At 36.5% G+C, this 19,779-nt stretch overlaps 1 protein-coding gene across 2 annotated transcripts in view; it reads right to left on the reverse strand.

Moving 5' to 3' along the window:
* PSMD1 (proteasome 26S subunit, non-ATPase 1) overlaps window positions 1-19,779 on the reverse strand; it is a 98,639-nt gene that overhangs the window by 14,983 nt on the left and 63,877 nt on the right. For both annotated transcript variants that reach the window (XM_037063550.1, XM_037063549.1), the window contains exons 17-19: window positions 14,941-15,055; window positions 11,671-11,787; window positions 5,053-5,155 (exon numbers count right to left, since the gene is read on the reverse strand). In XM_037063550.1, the coding sequence (XP_036919445.1) occupies window positions 5,053-5,155; window positions 11,671-11,787; window positions 14,941-15,055 (335 nt within the window). The remainder of the gene's footprint in view (window positions 1-5,052; window positions 5,156-11,670; window positions 11,788-14,940; window positions 15,056-19,779) is intronic.

The raw sequence follows: 19,779 nt of genomic DNA on the forward strand, positions 1-19,779 counted from the left end.
AAGAGTATAATTCATAAAATCTAATATGGAGTTACTGGAATTAGTTAGCCATTGAGCTATTTAGGGTTTCCAAAATTGGAAGTGCTGTATATTAACTGGACTCAGGGTAAATCTAGACCTTTCTATAGAGAAAGGCATTTTTTAAAAACTAAGCTTGAAGGGCATCAAAATTGCATATGCTAAATTAAATATTAATCTGTATTATACCCTGGCTATTAATATACTAATAAAAAGTAAAGACCCTGGCCAAGTGGCTAAGTTGGCTGGAGCACTGTCCTGATGCACCAAGGTTGTGGATCCAATTCCCTGTTAGGGCATGTATAGGAAGCAACCAATGAATGCATAAATGGGTGGAACAATAAGTCAATGTTTCTCTCTCTCTAAAACCAGTAACTAAAAGTTTCAAAACAAATTTAAAAAGTAAAATTTTAACACACATCATATTTGCAAGCAACAGCAAAGAGGCAAGCAGTAGGTACCGTTTGCTTAGTTTTACTTTTCTTGCTTTAGTTTTACTTTTCCAATAAAGCTAGCTTTGTGACACTGGACAAAACCATTTTCCCTCTATTTTTTTTTATTTGTTGATTTTAGAGAGAAAAAGGAAGTGGGGAGGGAAAGAAAGTGAGGGGGAACAGAGAAAGAGAGAGAGAGACAGAGAGAAACACTGCTTTGTTGTTTTACTTTTTTATGTAGGTATTCATTGGTGGTTTGTTTTATGTGCCCTGACTGAGGATTGAACCTGAAACCTATTCTAACCAACTGAGCTATCTGGCCAGGGTCCACTTTCTCTCTAAAAGTCTTTTTCTCCATTGACAAAATTAGAGTTTGAACTCGAGTACTGGAACCTTAGAGCTAGTGGTAGAGCGTTACCACCAACCAAAGAAATTTTTAATTTCCCATTCTCGATTCAATTGAGAAAAAAAATTTTTTTTGAGAAAGCATAATACCTAAAAATTCTAATTCTAGTTAATCAGAAGTTTGGGCTGTAGAGATGGTATGTGGCTTGGAACCTGACCTGTTCAGCTACCTACTGCCATGTCCTCTAGACCATCCCTTGAAGAAGTACACAGGAAGTTTGAAGGCTAGTGAACAAGAGCTAAGATCCAAGCATCAGGTAGACAGCTGGATCTTTATTGGGCATTGTAACACTGAGAGTCTAGGAAGCTATTAGGGATTGCTAATGGGAATGCCTTTAGGAACCAGTCAGGTAAGCATGAGAAAACCCAGGCTGGAAGCAGTAAGGATTGAAGCACACTGGAAAGTTCAGGTCCTATTTAAAGAGGCCATGTTACTGGGGGTATAAATCTAGGGTCACCAGGTAGTTTGTTTGTTTTTTTTAACAGACTTGAATCTGGATTTTATCCAAAATTTTGCAAACTCTGCTAGGGAGACAAAACATGTTTAAGTCATATTTGGCTCATGGGATGCTGTGTTACAGCCTCTGGTCTTTCTGATAACATTGTCAATGCTGAACCCCAGAACTCTGAGACACAAACCTTTTAGTTCATAATACAGCCTATAAAAATGGGACTTGTCGCCCTGGCTGCTGCGGCTCATTGCCTGCCTGGGGAACCAAAAGGTTGCTGGTTCACAGAGTATCATGTTGGGTTGTGGGACAGGTCCACAATTAATGTTTCTCTCTATTTCTTCCTCCCTTCCCCTCTTTCTCTAAAAATAAATAAAGAAAAATTTTTTTTCATAAAGGGACTATTAGGCACTTGTCTGTGCCTAATCACCATCCTAATTTGAAATTCCAACAATTCTGGATCCTGTGCCTCACACTTCTCTTAATCTAAGCATCTCACAGATGTTTTCATAGTTCGCTTGGAGTCAGGAAGTAAGCACTAACTTTGCTAAACCAAAAAGCATTTAAAGTTTTTATAAGAGTCAGGGTTCTTCTCTCCAACCAAATAATCTAGATTTTCTTAATACTCTACCACAGATATTTAAGATTTTATCTGGGAAAAAATCAGGTATACTTTAATTCTGTTTTCCAACAGGAATGATTTACATACATTATTGCCTGCTGTACTCATCCCTACTCTAACCTCCAAATTCACCAAATGTTTACTATAGCCTGAGAATTTTGAAATTAATGAAAAAAAAAAAATCCCAAGGAGTCTCCAGTCTAGAGAAAAAGACAGAACTTGGATAATTAAAACAAGGCATAAAAGTACCATGGAAGATGTACTAAACCTGGGTACTATGGGGAGCACAGAGCTGAGCATGATACCTACTCACCTGGGGTGAGGACCAGATGGGAGAGAAGGAGGAGGAGGAAAGGCTTTGTAGAGAACATGATATTTGATCTAACTTTTGAAGCCAAATTTCATTTTCTTTAGTCTTGGAAACTAAACTAGCTTCTTGTTCCAACAGCCTGAGATTTACTATAAAAGGGAAAGTTTATCCTATTAATAGTTATTCCACAGTTCTAGAAACTTCATTTGTAAACCTTAATTCTGTCTTTCTTCCTGAAGAGACCAAATCATTGACTGAGTTCTAACTTCACTAATTCCTTTGAATCTGTCCTCTCCACACTTTCTCTATTACCACGAACTTCCAAGAGACAGACTACAGAACACAAATTTTTCTAATGCAGCAGTTTTGTAGGCTAGGCTAGGATGGATAGTAGTAACAAAGTAAAAAGGGATAGGAGAATAGTTCTATGCTCATAATAGCAAATACGACAGTACAGACTTTTATGAATTAAACACTAAAATACCAAAGGCAAAAACAATTATAAATGAAAAGAGAAATAGAGCAGAAGCATCATACTTGATTTGTTCATGACAAATCAAATAGACACAAAAGTGGCAGGAGAGGGACTGAAAAGGAGGGGAAAACAGAGAGAGAACTTCTAGTAAACATCGCAGAATAAAGCTAATATACAGAATTATCCTCCTCCAGTTCTTACAAAACCTAACACAGTAAAAACTTGCAAATGCTGTAGTTTACTAAACAAACAAGTACAGAGCTGCAGTCTAAAACCACAGACTTCAAAAAGTGGCAGCTAGAAGAAAAGAAAGGTTGTGGAATAGTGAAATGTTACTCCTAAATCTTATTTAAAAACTGATTATCAAAAGTAGCCAATCTGAAAAGGCTATATACTGTACAATTCCAATTATATAACATTTTGGAAAAGGAAAAACTAAAGCTACAGAGATAGTAAAAAGATGGCAGTTGCCAGGGAGAATTTTTCAGGCAGTGAAACTATTCTGTACGATGCTGTCATGGTGGACACATGTTGTTATGCATTTGTCAAAACCCATAGAATGAAGGATAAAATCCAGCCAATTAAGTGTGAAGCCTTAGTACAGATACCCAGGAAAAAGCAGCAGCAATTAAAAATGGTGGTGAGCACTGAATCCATTTAAATATAAAACTAGGCCTAAACTGTGACACCTATATGACTTCACAAGAAAATGTAAATGCTACATACCATGTAGACACAATAAAACTACTGGACGGTGATGAAGAGTGAGGAGGGAGAAATAATGGCCCATCAACGCCTGTGTTGTTTATACATGGAAGAGAATTAACACCACTGGAAACCGAATGGTTTACCTCTATCTAAAGTCTCTATGGGATATTATTTCCCTTATTTGAATTCAGCTTCATGAAGCTGTCTTTAAATGAAAAAAGAGAAAAACAAATTGTAGTTAACACTAAAATTTAAGCAGAAAACTCTCAAATTCTTGGAAAACTAAAACAAAAAACCTCTTACTAGACATATATTAAGAGAATAATATTTGCCTCAAAAACTTAAAAAGAAAAACCAAATAAAAGGTTTAAGCAAAAATAAAGAATTTAGAAAAAAAGAGCAGCATCGATGTGTAAAAGAGAAATCTCTAGCAAATCTAATCAAGAAAAAGATAAATCAGAAAGAGAGTAATTAAAAAAAGAGACTTTCAAGGGAGATTATCAAAATTATAAAACAAGGACAATGAAAAATTTGATATGGTTAAAAATATACTCAGCAAGTAGAAAACCTGAAAAGATTAAAAAAAACAAGCAAAAATACCTTAAGAAAAATATTATTTTCCCAACCTCCTTCGTTCAAAATTATACACACACATTTGTAGTTGATCAAGAAAGAATGACTGGCATAAAAATATGGCTAACTGTGTTTTTATGAAAAGAAATACAGATGGCTAATAAATTTGAGGAAATGTTTATCTGATAATAGAACTACCATGAAAAACTTGAGATACTATTCTTCATTTTTCAATTAGCAAAGATTAAGTAAAAATTATATTCTACATGGCTAAGGTACAGTAAGAAATGGAATCACATACTTGTAAAATGAAATAGGTGTGTGCATTCTCTTATGCCCTACTGAGATGTTGCCAGTAACAACAGTTAAGGAATATGTCAATGAACCCCAAGTCCATTCTGTAGCAGAGAAGTGTGAATTCAGGAGCCTGATGGCACAGTGTGCTATGAATTTATTAGGCAAATATACCATATATCTTACAATTTTCAATGTCAACTTGTTTATTGATATGTACTAAGAGAATTCAAAAATAAAATCAGTCAATACTGAGCACTTTGCCAAGTGAGACACTGTTCTAATTGCTTTACATGTATTTTTAAAAATATTTTATTTATTTATCTTTAGAGGGAAAGGGAAGGAGAGAGGAAGAGAAACATCAATGTATGGTTGCTTCTTGTGCATCTCCCCTGCCGGGAACTGGCCCCTGCCGGGAACTGGCCTGCAACCCAGGAATGTGCCCTGACTGGGAATTGAACTGCGATTGTCTGGTTCACAGGCCCGCGCTCAATCCACTGAGCTACACCAGCCAGGGCTACATGTATTTTTAATTCTCACAACACTACTAGGTAGGCCTGACAAGAAAAGAGAATAGACACAACTAAGAGGAAATGACTTCTCAAGGTTACACAGCCAGCACTGAAAGGCCCTGGGACTCAAACCCTCAGAGCAGGCACTCTACTGAATTACTCTTATGAACTGTAGGTGCCAAGTTTTCTCCAGGAACAACTTACCCCAGACTCCATCTCTACATCATACAGTTAACACTTAAAAACATTTACCTGCATCCAGTATTCCCTGGGCTAAAATAGCGCCAAATTTGGCCATGACATCATCATGTTTATCATTGATGACTTTGGAATACAGTTGTCGGAATTGATTCACCTGAAGGAACAAGAAAAAGAATTACAGACTAACACTATTCATTTGCCGTGTCATTTTAGAGCAGAGAAAATAAATTGCTCAACTGGCAATGAAACTTGAGTTCTGAATTTCACAACATTCAAAGACAGGGATATCGACCATATTTGAAAGCAACACAGTTCCATAGCTGAAATCATGGTATGACTTTTCTGGTGTGGGAGCACCAGTTCAGTCTTCAGCCCTCACTCCACAGTGGATGATTCAGGCTCAAAGGAATGCTGAATACAACTTCATATGGCATCACTGCTGGTCAACAGGCTTAAACAGCTCAAGGGAACAGTAAAGCTTTCACTGACTGTGAATTACAGCTATTCTGTTTACCATCAACCTTACAGACTTCTTAATAGCATGGTCCTTCAGGTTTACCTTAAAGTAAAACTACTCTTGAGTGAAGTTGTGTGAGGTATATTTTGGATTAAGTGCATCACATATATAGTAAAAATTTATTATGCACATACATTAATTTTTGAGGACATGTCACAATAATTACTCTTAATGAAAAGGAACACACTCAAATCAAACATGTGCTGACTCATTTAGGATGGGGTTACTGTAATTTGTTTGCTTCTTTATTCTTTTCTGCATTTTCTAACACATATATATTTATATGAGGTCTGTCCAGAAAGTATATATCCATATACACAAAAGAGACATTTATTAAAGAAGACATAAGATACAAGAAACATTGTACAGAGGACAATGATGCCTCAGTCCCCTTCAAAGTAGGCACCTTTAGACCTCACACAGTTCTCCCAATCACCATCGGCTGCCCTGTCACATTTTCCTGAATCTCATCAACAGCCTGAAATCTCTTCCCTTTAAAAGGTGATTTTAGTTTGGGGAAAAGCCAAAAGTCACAGGGCACCAAATCTGGGCTAGTAGTGGGGCTGAGTCATCTGGGTGATTTGATATTTTGCCAAAAAACTCTGCACTACAAGTAATACATGAGCAGGCATGTTGTCATGATGAAGCTGCCAGTCACCAGTTGCCCATACCTGTGGCCTTCTGAATTATCCGAATAGTTTTTGAAGAGGAATGTTCAAAGCTTAATGTAAAACTAGATGCAGATTCATTGCTCTACTCTCTCAGTCTTTTTTTTTTAAGATCGTATTTATTTATTCTTAGAGAGGGGGGAAGAAAGGGAGAAAGAGAGAGGGAAACATCAATGCATGGTTGCCTCTCACATAGGCCCCACTGGGGACCTGGCCCACAACCCAGGCATGGGCCCTGACTGGGGATGGAACTGGCTACCCTTTGGTTTGCAGTCCGCGCTCAATCCACTGTTGCTCAGTCTTTTTAAATGTGATGGCCACGCAGTACACACACACATCTCAACAGCATCGACTACCCCCACTGACCAGTAGTACAATGAAGTCATTATTGTTCATATATGCACATTCCAGTCCATTCTCCTGGGCTGCCAGGTTACACTGATGTCACCACACAAACCATTCTCGATATATTAACAATGGCTGGACTCTTTTCTGGACAGACCGTGTGTGTGTGTGTGTGTGTATTAAAAATGTAATGTATAAAAAGGCATTTTATACTTCATGAGCATGGCTATCTTACCATACAGAGGCAGAATGCTACCAGTCCTCCCATTATCTCTGCAACCTAAATGCTGCTGCCAAAATTATACTCTTTAAATATGCTGTAGTTTTTATTCACAGGCAGCAACAGAATGCGATGGAAAAACAATGAACTATCTGCCATTACCCAGCATGTAAGCATTGGTAAGCCACTCACTTCTCTAGGTCTTTTTCTAACTATGAACCCAGCATGATTAGATCATCACAGAATTCCCCTCTAGTTTTAAAAATCCTAAGTTTTAATGCTTTTACTCTGGTTCAACCAAATTCCTTTGATTCTGAACTTATTTTAGAAGAACACTTACATTTCCTTATATAGGATGGAAATTTTATGGTGTAAAGGTTTATAAAATATTTCAAGAACTTACAAAAAGGAACAGTGGACAAAGCACTCTATGTACAATATAAGGCTTTAAATATGAAGTTGCACCCAAAACAATAGGAAAACATCGAATGAAACAGAAAGATGTATTTAAAAAAACAATACACATATATAACGAGCTTATGTAATTAATATCAAGTGTACTACATTAAAAAGCTAGTTTTTAATCATTTAAATTTTCCTTCACATTTTACTACTTATGTAGCAGAACTTAATTCTCATGACTTTTCACAAAGAGTTATTATTTTTGTAGGCTATAATAGTATCTTAAATTTGGAAGTCAACTTCGAGATTATCTGGTGACCTCCTCTATTTTATAAAACGAACTCTGAAGTAAGATGGGTGAAACGACTGGCTTCCTTGCCATCACAAACGACTCACTGCAATCATGGCCATGGTCATAATTTTCTGAGTCAATTTCATTGTTATGAACAGTATGCCCCTCACAGAAAACAAACTAGAATTTGCAGGAGAAAATCATATTAATTTCTCAATTTATATTATGATAATAAACTCACAAGAAACAATTAAATTTTAGGCAACTCTGCGATCTATGCATTCTGCTGCATGATTATCTAAAATCTACTTTCTCCAAATTCATGCATTTTTAAAATGTTATTTATTTATTCTTAATAAGAGAGAAAGAAAGGGAGGGACAAAGAGAGGGAGAGAAACATCGATGTGTGGTTGCTTCCTGGGCGCCCCCAACTAGGGACCTGGCCTGCAACCCAGGCATGTGCCCTGACTGGGAATCGAACTGGTGACCTTCTGGTTCGCAGACTGGCACACAATTCACTGAGCTATGCCAGCCAGGGCTGCACACATAAAATTTTTTTGTGACTAGTTCCCAAATCTCTTTCTTCAGTCTGAATCTTTTGCTATGCTCTCATCTTATGTCCAATGGAATCGCTATCATCTCAAGTTCAACACACCTAAAATGAATGAAAATTCTTTATTCTTAAGATATTTCAGTCAAAGCTTTAATAATTTCCCCATTATCAATTGCCCAAATAATGTTTTAGATCCCTTCTCAATTTTATTAGTATTATATGCTTGCAGCCCTTCCTTTACACTACCACTGACACTGTTAGAATCCAAGTCCCTCTCTTACGGCAATAGTATGGTAATAAAGATTATTATTTATAGATGTGGTATGCTATAAAATATCACCATATAATAGTAAAATTTCACGCTCATAATTTCATTTTATAAAAGCTCACACACTGGCTGCCGAGACCAAGATGGCAGGAGACTCATTGCCATTCTCAGGAATGCCTTGGCCAAGGAGCTGGTGCTGGTTGTATCCTTTACCATCAGGGGCCTCACTGCAAATCTGCCTTCCTTCAGCCTCTACACCAAGTATGCGGCCATGATCAACCAGGTCACACCCTACAACTACCCAGTGCCTGTCTGAGATGATGGGAACATGCCCAGTGTGACCCAGCCACCCTCTAAGGTCCCCAGGGTCTAAGCTTGAAATGGGCTGAAGAAACTGTGAACAGCTCCACTGACTGGGAGGAGGCGCCCTCCCCTGTAGCCCTCAATAAATATGTGAAAACCGAAAATAAGTTCACACATTCTCTTCAGAGATATTTCTAGGTTACCTTGATAGCTCACAAAGCCTAATCCACTCATACTGGGATTTATTTTAGAACATCAAAAAATTTTGTAAGCCTGACCAAATAATCCTACTTCGAAACAGGGTACCTGCTCAGTGGTGGGAGCAGAGCAGCTTTCCTGTAGCCGACCTTCGGACAGAGGACAGCAGGCCAGGGAACACCAGGTCTATTCTGAGTGATATTTTTATCTGAGTCTATAGATGATACTACACACATGTTCAAATAACTACTAAAGGCAGATTTCATATAAAAAGAAAAATAAAAGACAGATCCTTCACAAAGAATAGACTTAGGGATCTTGAGAGAAAATAGCTCCAAGGACCTACTCTAGTTAATGTCCAAAGGAGATTATTCCAGTTAAATGGTTCTGAGCCTCTGGTCTAAAAGCTTTCTAAATTGAGTTTTTAATCACCTAGGGGTGTACACATGTTGCTGGGTCTATGTCTGTGAGAGTGTGTGAGCAAAGAAACCGGCAGAGGAAAGCAAAGATGTACTGAGTTCCTTAAACTAAGCCCACAATGTGTAGAGCTAAGTGTTAAGACGGCAGGCATTCCGTAAAAGGATGTGATCTGTGTCGTGACTACATAAAACATTCCCTTTGTAAGTTTCCACTGTATATCTCACAAAATATCTGAGAAATGTCCTGTTTTGATTCTTTTAAGGATGATGCAATAGTTTTGATGAAATTAACACTTGATCTTTGATTTTGAGGCATTTCCATTTTATTTCATGGACTGGTGGTTTACAACCCTGTAACTAGGACTCTGTAGCCTCTGGAACTTCACTTCAAACTTGTTAACAGCTTTTCCTTTTCAGCAAAATGTTCATACCACCAAAAAAGACTGTTAATATTGTCATATTAGCAACTATCAGATAAAAGAGAGACAATAGAGATTACAGTCCACAAAACTCTTTATCACATGCTTAATAGCAGCAAACAAAAGAACTTTAAGAATTCATGAGCTGAGCACAACATCACTCTAAGGGACAGTGTTTCTGAAAGAACACTTGACTTTTATACTGTCATACAGTTTTGCTTTTGCAGTCTGGGGACACACATGACTTTTCCCACCAAGTTTGTATCAGTGGCAAGGCCTACCAGCTGTAACTGTTGTTTAGCATTCTTAATACCTAAGATTCTGATACAACCTGAAGATGGAAGTGTATCCCGCATATTCACAACAGCTAAGACTTGGTTCAACAATATTTTATAGAATTACTTAAAAATACTAAAATTATTTAAACTGCTATATTTATTTTACTTTCTCTAAATATAAAAAATTATTTACTTATTAGAACAAATAGCTGAATGTTTTCTCAAACTACACAGTCTACCCTACCCCATTCCTATTCTAAAGACACTGCCATTGTTGGTACAGAGCTTATGATTGTAAAATCAATGAAGCCCTACAGCAGAGATGGGAAGATGGTAATACATTATCTTGTTCACAAAACAAATAATGTGAAACTGACAGGTGGGGTCAAAATGAATAAATATCTATAAATTACCATGAGGGAAGATACATTCTATGGCCTAAACTTCCTTCTTCAGTGACATTGTGATTAGAAGAAGATCAAAAGCAAAATATGTGAAAGCTACTTATAATCTAACTGCTATATTTAAAACAGAAATCAGAAAAAAAAATGAGGTGCCTGAAAAATGTTTGTTTCAGAAGACAATAATTAAAACAGGATGAGAAGACTGAGTCTATCTTTGCAATAAACAGTACGATTTTTGGAAGTTTTAAAATGATTTTGACAAAGAGAAAGCAGCACTGAATAAAGGAAACAAACATGATAGCAACTGCTTAGAAACTGATATCTATTAAATAAAGTTCTAGAAAACGAGAATGAATAATCGATGAGTTCTAGAAATTTTTCTCTTCTACCCACCTCTGCACCAAATCAATGCACTTTGCTAACAAGGAGGATGCTGCTTTGACGGGGCAGATGGCAGTATGCCAATTCCACCCCCCTGCTGTCAATACAGACTTAATACAAGGCTGTTAACTGCCCTAATTTTAAGTTAAGAATTAAAAGATCTGAGATTACTGCACAAACTATTGCATTTATGTACTATGTATCAAACATGGTGATTTTTACTACATGTAAATAAGATCTATGCATTTTCTGTGTCTCAACAAAATGGGCTTCAGAGGGACCACCTGGAAAGCTTAATATGACCAGCAGTCACTGTGAACTGACAGTAAGAGCCATTAGCTACTGAGTGAGGCATAAGCAGAGAGAAAAGACAGGTGGAAGGAAGAAGGGAGAGGGGAGGAGGGGGCAGAGAGGATGGGAGAGACAAAAGGAGCAGGCTAAGCTGCACTGAGAGCCTATTACACTCCCACCTACAAGAAGGCAGAATATGTAGGAGTGTTTGTTTGGATGGACCTGGGTCAAAAAGAAAAGAAAAATGTCCTGGGGCCATTTGAAACCCTGCCACAGAGATCACCCAAGAGGACAACCACATTCTAACAGAGAATCTGGATGTAGTCATTGGTAAACTGAGACTGAGGATGGATCGGAAAAGTCATGGGCCACCCAAGTTTACACTCTGTATCAGAGGAACAAGTTATCTCACTGAATAAATTTTAGAAGGACAGTAGGAGGCAAAAATTAAAGTTAGTTTTTACAATTTCATCAACTCACAAGTTCTCATTTTTCAAGTACAGTTACAAAGTTGAATCAACAAAGTGACCAAAGATCCATAAAAACTGCATTTAAAGAGTATTATATATTTTAAGTTTTCCCATTCTCATACCTCTTTAATTCCTGAGTTCTATGTTCACCATATGTGAGGTAAAAATGTCCTCAAAAGAAGATAAGTTACTAAAGAAAAGCCTGAACCACCTCTATTCTAGAGATCTGTTGTTTGCTCACCTTTGGACAAGTGATTTCCGTCTGCTGGATCATGATGAGAGCTGAAGCTATGAGAGCTCCTTGCCTCACGTAGTTCACAGGGTCATTTGTCATCGGTTCTAGCAAATTAATTGCTTCCTGAAAATATTAAAAACAAAACACAAACCCTTAAATAAAGTTGATATAGCTGGGTTTTCAAATTATTTGTTGTCATTCTAAGTCAATACTTTCATCTGACATTGTAATAAAAGTTAAGACTAACTAGGTGCAATAGTTTAAAACTTAGTATGCTTTAAGTTTCAGTACAATAAATGGTGTGAAAAGCTTGTAGAACAAGAATAGTCCCGTCTTGAGGTAAAAGAGGTCAAAAAGAAAGAAAATGAGATTAGTTTGATAAGCACCTATTGTTTTCCAGGGAGAGTGGTATTTTATATATGTTATCCCATATAATCCTCTTAATCCTAAAAATAAAACATAAACAAAACAACAGCAATGCAAAATAATCTTTACAAAGAAACTGAGAGTTAGAGAGGGTAAGTAATTTTCCGAAAGTCACCTAAGAAGCAAATTTAGGTCAATTTGACTTCAAAACCTGAATTAAGTATCCAACTTCCTTCAAATACCAGAGTATAAAAATGTCCTAGATAATTTTATAAAACTAAACTGAAACAAACAAGAACAAAGATAAACTGCACCTCCCCAAAAGATTCTACTTGTCAGAATTGTAAAATAATTAAATCAAATAGAACTAGAATCGACTTCACAGTTACACTTAAAATGACCACATGTAACAGGATTCCTCCAACACCATGTCCTTCAGAATGGGATCAGTACTATGAAAAAAGGATTCCTTGATTAAATAAGTGAGAGTTCCTGCATACTGTATGTTACCTCCTCTGGTAGATTCAAACGTATATAGCATATCAAAGGCTCTAGAATGTACAAAAGCTCCAGGTAGCCTCACTAAAGAAACTGCTGGAACTTTAGTTTTTCCTAGCATTTGTCAATGGTATTTGACCAAGAGCTCTTTTGCCCCATAACTTATAATGACTCCTTGCAGAACATTAACAATGTGGATTTACAGTCATACGCTGCTTAACGCTGGGATACCTTCTGAGAAACGAAGAGTTGGGAGATTTTGTTGTTGTGCGAACACCACGGAGTGCATTCACGTAAGTCTAGGTGGTACACCCTGCTGCTGTAATTGTATGTGTACTTTTATATGGCTGGCAGTGCAGTAGGTGTGTTTACACCAGCATCACCACGAACACATGAGTAACATGGTGGTGCACTAACCAATGTTACCATGGTTATGACATTACTGGGTGATGGGCATTTTCCAGCTCCATTAAAATCTTTTTAAAAAATCTTCACCCAAAGACTTGTTTATTGATTTTAGAGAAAGAGGAGGTATGGAAGGAGAGACAGAGACAAACATCGATGTGAGAGACAAACACTGATCAGTTGCCTTCCATGCGTGCCCTGGCAGGGGATCAAACTCGCAATCTAGGTATGTGTCCTGACCAGGAATCCAACCTACAACCTTTTGGTGTAAGAGACAACACTATAACCAAGTCACCGGCCAGGGCCATTATAATCTTATGGGACCCAAACATCGCTATGTGATGTGTGCCTGTATTTATCTGTTTTCAAAGCTATTAACAGATATTACACATACCAGCTAAGTGTTTTCTTTCTCCCTACTTTATTAAAAAAAAATGTAATGACACTGTGCAGAGGAGTAAGTTTTTCAGACATTACTTATATAGTTAATATTTCTTATGAAGTAGTCATGGTAAAAATACAACCAAATTTCCAACTTACAAGGTAAAAGACACTAACTTGGCCTTTGAGGTATGTGATATGATAATAAAGATATATTTTAGAATAAACAGATGATTCAGGTTTTTAAGAAACAAAAATAATCAAGGCATCAAACTTCAGATAGGTATTGATATAAAGATTATACAAACTATCCTAGAAATAAAGCAGACTTGTTTAGTATGAGTAATAAAAAAATTTTCATTGAATTAACTTGTCAGATGCTGTGTCTCAAAGAACATTTGCTCCTAGATATTAAGTTTAGAATAATTTGGAGAGGAAAAAATCTAATTTACATATAACTTATGAGGGCTGACATAAATGTCTACTAAAGACCTGAAGGGGGAAACACTTGATAAAACATGCAACTATGTGAAGGCCAATTTCTATAAATTGCATTTTATATACCCAATGACATTTCTAATAAAAGTGAAGAAACATTCTCATATAAGAATTTCTCACCCAAAAGGAATGAAAACATTTAAAAAATAAAACTCAGTAAGGGCAGACACCATGTCCAACTTGTTCACCATCAAATCCTTAAGTGCTATTCCCTCCATCAGTCATCTGACAAGTATTTACTGGAAGTCTACTATGCGCCGGGTCTGACTTCAGATTCTAGCAGTGAACACACTGTTCCCAGGGACTTTACCTTTCAGTGGAGAGCAGACAGACAGTAAATAAAATAGCTGTAAAAATATGTCAGGGGGTGATAAGTACTACGAAGAAAAACAACACAGGGTAAGGAGACAATGAGAATACTGGATATAATTTTTACACAATTTCTGCTACATGTAGTAAAAGTGTCTATTTTAATTCCTAGCTTCAATTATGTTTTGTGAATCAAAGATGCTTGTCATTTAAGCAACAGGGCATTTCTTTAGGAATCTCATAATGAATTATGTTTTCAAACCATCGACCTGCCTAACCCGATGCTCTGTTGCTTTTGAGGGCTTAACAAATATTAGGTTACCTATTATGTTTATGAGGAGAAAACAGAAAAATAGCAAGTAAAATGATTTGTTTAAAACCAAACCAAACCAAAGGAATCAATCTGACTTAATTTTGGTGGCCTCAGATGAGAACCTCAATATCCACAATACTAATTCTGCAAATTAAACATGTAAAATAACCACGTAAAATAACCAGAAGTAGCCCTTTACAGGAAAAAAAAAAACAAAAAAACCCAAAACCCCGTTATCTTCTTCTTTTAAAAAAGAAATCAGTGCTTAAAAAAATTCAAAAGCATTTTTTCATTATAGCCACCCACATAATGTGGTAGTTTGTTCTTAAACAGCTTTGTGCCGTCCAGCGCAGTAATGGAAGGAAGTTCTGGGAAGCTCTGTGAGGCAAGTTCAGTCTTACAGATCACACCACGCCTGTATTTTCACAGCTGTTACATAAACTTCTCTGTGAAGGAAAACAGTCTGGCGCCAGGGAAGAACTGAGCCCACCGGCACTGCGCTTTACCTTGTTTCCTGTGCCAGCGCAGCAGATGCCCAAGGCCATGGCGGCTCCATAGCGCACGTGCGGATTGTAACTCTCTGACAATAATGAAACAACGCTGGGGCACTGTTCAGGGGTCCTGGTGAGAAACGCAGAAAGTGAAGATAGTGTTATATATAACATATTTTAAGTCAAGATGAGAGAATTTTAACCAATTTAAAAAAATCCTCACCTGAGGATATGTTTATTGATTTTAGAGAGGGGGAAGGAGGGAGAAAAGGAGAGAAACACCAATGTGAAAGAAACGTTGACCGGTCGCCTCCCTCATGTGCCCTGACCTGAAACAGATCCTGCAGTTTAGCTATGGGCCCTGACTTGGAATCAAACCTGCAGCCTTTCGGTTTGGGCACCAATTTTTTTAAAGTTATGGGAAACAACAGCTATAATTATTAATTAACAGAAACTGAAGAATTAAAAATCTACAGAATTATTGACAGTAGAAACCTGCCTTCACTATTCAGAGAAGAAATGCAAAGAAAGAGGAGTGTGTAAGTGATTCCTCAACCACAGTTCCGTCTTACAGAACTACGGTCATTCCCGTGCGCCTCCTCCATAGCTGGGAATAACCACGGTGATGAGGGGCACACACTGCTCTATATCCATTTTTAGGTTTCCTGCTTATTCTGTGTTCTGTTTCAGAAGACAAAAGTCATTTATAGAGATTCCAGGATGTTTCCAAAGCTGCATGACAGATTTAAGTTTCCCTGCATTACTCTGGTTGAATATTATTAAACTGATAAGTTAACCTTGGTAAGCATAAAATTCTCATTTTTTGTCTTCAGCAATAACTTTGGTGTTAATAATAGAGAAAGTGTTCTGTCATCCTCTTCTGTTTGTGACAAAGAAAAAAAACAACCTTGACTAATGAAGTATCTGACCTCTAAAAGACTACCTTGTTATAGTGGTTACCCTTGAGGAGCAACAGGACAGGTGGGGTAGTAACTAGAAAAAAATGTAAGGAGAGTTTATAGGAGGCAGGTAATGATCTTGAACTAGGTTCTAGTTACACAGGTGTATTCAGTTGTGAAAATTCAAGTTGTAGGCTAATGATTTTGAGCAAGTTTTCAGATGTAGGAGCTGTATATTACACTTCAATAAGAACTGTTAAAAAACTCTCCATATATTACATTTCAATAAAATTTTTAAAAAAGACTATATCCCACTGTGAATGAAAGCAGTTGTTATCTATAGACCAATTCAAGTCTACAATTCAATGCTGGAATTCGTTCTCTAGCCTCAAACTCTGGTGTGGGGTAAATTCAAATTTTAAATGGAGCAGAGTCAAGTTTATGAAAAATGTCTGTAAAAGTGCAATTTTGCTATGAGGGAAGGTTGGATTATTTTGCTATAAGGGAAGGATGTATCACTCCTTAAATGTGTTCTCAGTTTGACAAAGTTTCCTAGCATGAATAATTTGGAAATAATACTAACAGCAACAATGGAAAAAGTTTAGTGTTGTGGAAAAAAAGCAATATATTCAAGTGGAAGATCTCAGTTCTAGCTTTAGTTTTGCTAATTTCTTAGTATAGGGAATTAGGGAAGTCCCTTACATTTTCTTTTCTATAATTAGAGATAATTTTTCTTGACTATTTTGCTGGAATAATATAAAAAACAAATGAGCAAATAACTAAAAGTTATGCTAATAACTTACATGCATACTGACATAAATAATAAATTATATAAGAGGAAGCCACGGAATCAAAAACCCATGTTCAAGTTCCTGAAATAAATAGTTGGGATAATTTAGAGAAGGTTCAATTAACCAAACACTTTAGGGTCCCTTTCCTCCCAAAAAAGGAATGGGACTAGAAGTTCCATAAGGTCTGTCCCACTTTACAAAAATTCTATAGCTTCAATGAGAAATATTCCTATGAAATAAAAATGAAATTTAAAGTGATAGTACACCAAAGAGAGTTATTCTGCAACTTCTAGTTGATAGTACCATCATTTAAATTTTACTTTTCATTCCTGTTAGGTTTAGAACTTAAAGCTCTGTTCATAATGTGATGCTCAAAATCTCCAACAAACTCAAGCACTGTCTAGTTAATTACAAACACCATTCAAGATTGCACAAGTCTTAAGCGCCAAGAGCTGAGACTATCTTATCTATATTTTCACAAATTATTAGCACAGTGCTAGGTTCTAAAGATAAAATAATTTTTAATTTATTTTAGTAAAAATAAATTTATGTTTAGACTTTATAAATTTATAAAGTCCAAATTTATATTTAGAGACTCATCCAACATGTATTTTCTACTAGTTCAAGGCCTAACGGTAAGCTACTGAAAAAAATATCAAGACCTTCACTGTTCCCCTTCCCCCTTAAGTTTACAATTCAGCTAAATAATCAAAAGAAAGTAGAGTTAATGTGAGTGTTACTTCATAAGGGCTGAGTGTCTTTTAATTTTATGTGCTCCCAGTAGGGAGGCCACGTATAGGTTTAGGGAAGGCTTGCTTTAAAAAAATAAAACACACACTAGAATAGGTAACTAAGTTCTGATTTGTAGTTTCAATAAAATTTCTTGGCTTGTAGCTAATAGTCATCTTGCCAATGTTAGTATTTGTGCATACCTTCCACAGAGAAGGAATTGTGCAAGGCATATGCAAAAGTCACTGTCACATCACTGGACCATAAACTGCACATATGAATTCCATTCTTTCAGCTTACCAGTTATTAACTACTGTTTCTTTATTGAGTATTTTCTGCAACCTTTATGTTAAATAATACTAATAAAGCAGAAAGCTTTAAAAAATAGTGTGTTTTTTCCTAATTTACCTTCACTAGAGGAGTAAAAGTATAGCAATATACGTATGTAGACAGACGCACTGTTCTAAGCACATGGAGTCCACCACTGTGGGAAGTCCTTTGGTAGAATTATAAATTCATAACTCATTAGGCAAGTGCCACATGCTAACACAATGACATAGAAATTAAGAATATATACCTCCCCCACCTTTAAACTCCCCTGTACTCCCTACCAACAACAGATTCCAAATAATCTGAGCAGCATCCTAAATTTCAAAGTACCGAATGAATGTCATTAACTACACACACCAAAACATCTCCACCTACATACACAATTCCATACAGAACAAGAGGAATTAAGAGCATGTCTCCCCTGTATTGCTTCTCCCACCATGATCATTCATACGAACCCAGGAACTCAAATCATTTTATTCCCTCACTCCCCATATCTAACCTGCTACCAAGTCAAGTGAAACCCTTAAATCTTGTTTGTTTCCATTGCCTGTTTCAAGCCCCCATCACCTCTCATTGGAGATACTATAGTGATTCCTTAAATTATCCTTTTGCCTCTTTTATCTCTTCAGTTTTTTATGGTAGAGAGAATATGGGGTTAGAATCAGAAGACCTGGATACCAATTCTAGTGCAGCCATTTATTAAGAGAGTGGCAATCACTAAATCTCTTTAAGCTTTCGTTGTCCTATCCATAGAATGATACCTGCTCTACTTTATTTGTGCTGGGGAGGTTGGTGGTGTGGAATAGTATAATACTATACTATAACCACTGAAATCTAGATGCATAACCAGCAACTGTCTTTGGGTCAGAACCTGGAATTTGGCTACTAGTATGCTATAGTCTAGACTATTTTTATTCAGGTCCTGACCTCTAGATTTTTTCACTGGCATTTTAGGGAGCTAATGGCACACAGAATACTTACCCCCTTGCCTCTAAGCAAGTGCAGGGTATTCAATGGAAAACGGGCTCATTGCAAAGAGCTTATCCTAAATATATCTTAAAACTTCATTTATTTATGATCCTCACTTGTTAAAAAAGTATACTTAGAACAGGGCACTAATAATTTCATGAGCCTTAGAAAAATTTTTGTCTGGGAACATAAACACTGGGAGCTTAATGCAGAGCTTTACCTATCTGATTACCATAAAGACTAAACTAGGTTATGAGGGCTATAAACTCAAAAGCACATAAAATTCTTGTAAGTTTCTCAGTTGAAAAACAGCTCCAACTCTGACACATTCTTTAGGAAAGTGTTAAGACAGGGAATGACACATTCTTTAATAAATTAGCTTAGACATTCAATCTCAAGAGTACAGTAAAACCGTACTATTCTTTGTTTACCTCAATTCTGCAGCAGATAGCTCTAAAAGGACAAAAGAATCTTTCTAAGCAAAGACAGTAAGGCAAACATTTACTGAAAGCAAAACTGCACATTAATCTTTATCCAAACATGTATGTGTGTATAGTGAATGTATATATTAAAATTTTAAAGTAATGGTTAATACATGAATAAATGATAAAATTATATCATCACCATTTTGCAACCTGGAATAAATTAATGGACCTCAGCATAATTATCAATGCCGCTAACTTCATAAAATGAGAAGCAACTATACCTTATACATGCTGCTAGTCCCACCCCTCCAGAGAGAGGAGAGTGAGAAGAGAGAAAAATTTAACCAACTACCAATTTACAGAACATATAGAAGACCAAACACACATTATATTATACATAGGGGTATAATCAGCAAATTCCACACAGTGTGGGAAACTTGACAGCAATAATGACCTTGTTTCTTCAACAAACTACAAGGAGGGGAATAGAGAGGGGCAATGTAAGGCAAGAGATGGGGAGATACCTACAAACTAAAAGAAAATACACCAAGTATTTAATTCCATTTGCCTTTCTTTCAGTCATTTCAGATAATTCTGATACTCCTTAAATTTTAGCTTTTCTATATAAATATTTATCTTAGATAAAAATCACAAAATAATTCCTGTAGTTTGTTATAATATTCTTGGATCAGCACTTAAATGTTTGTT

The sequence above is a fragment of the Sturnira hondurensis genome, unplaced genomic scaffold, assembly GCF_014824575.4.
Source record: "Sturnira hondurensis isolate 20B ecotype Veracruz unplaced genomic scaffold, ASM1482457v3 Scaffold0014615, whole genome shotgun sequence".
NCBI lineage: Eukaryota > Metazoa > Chordata > Mammalia > Chiroptera > Phyllostomidae > Sturnira > Sturnira hondurensis.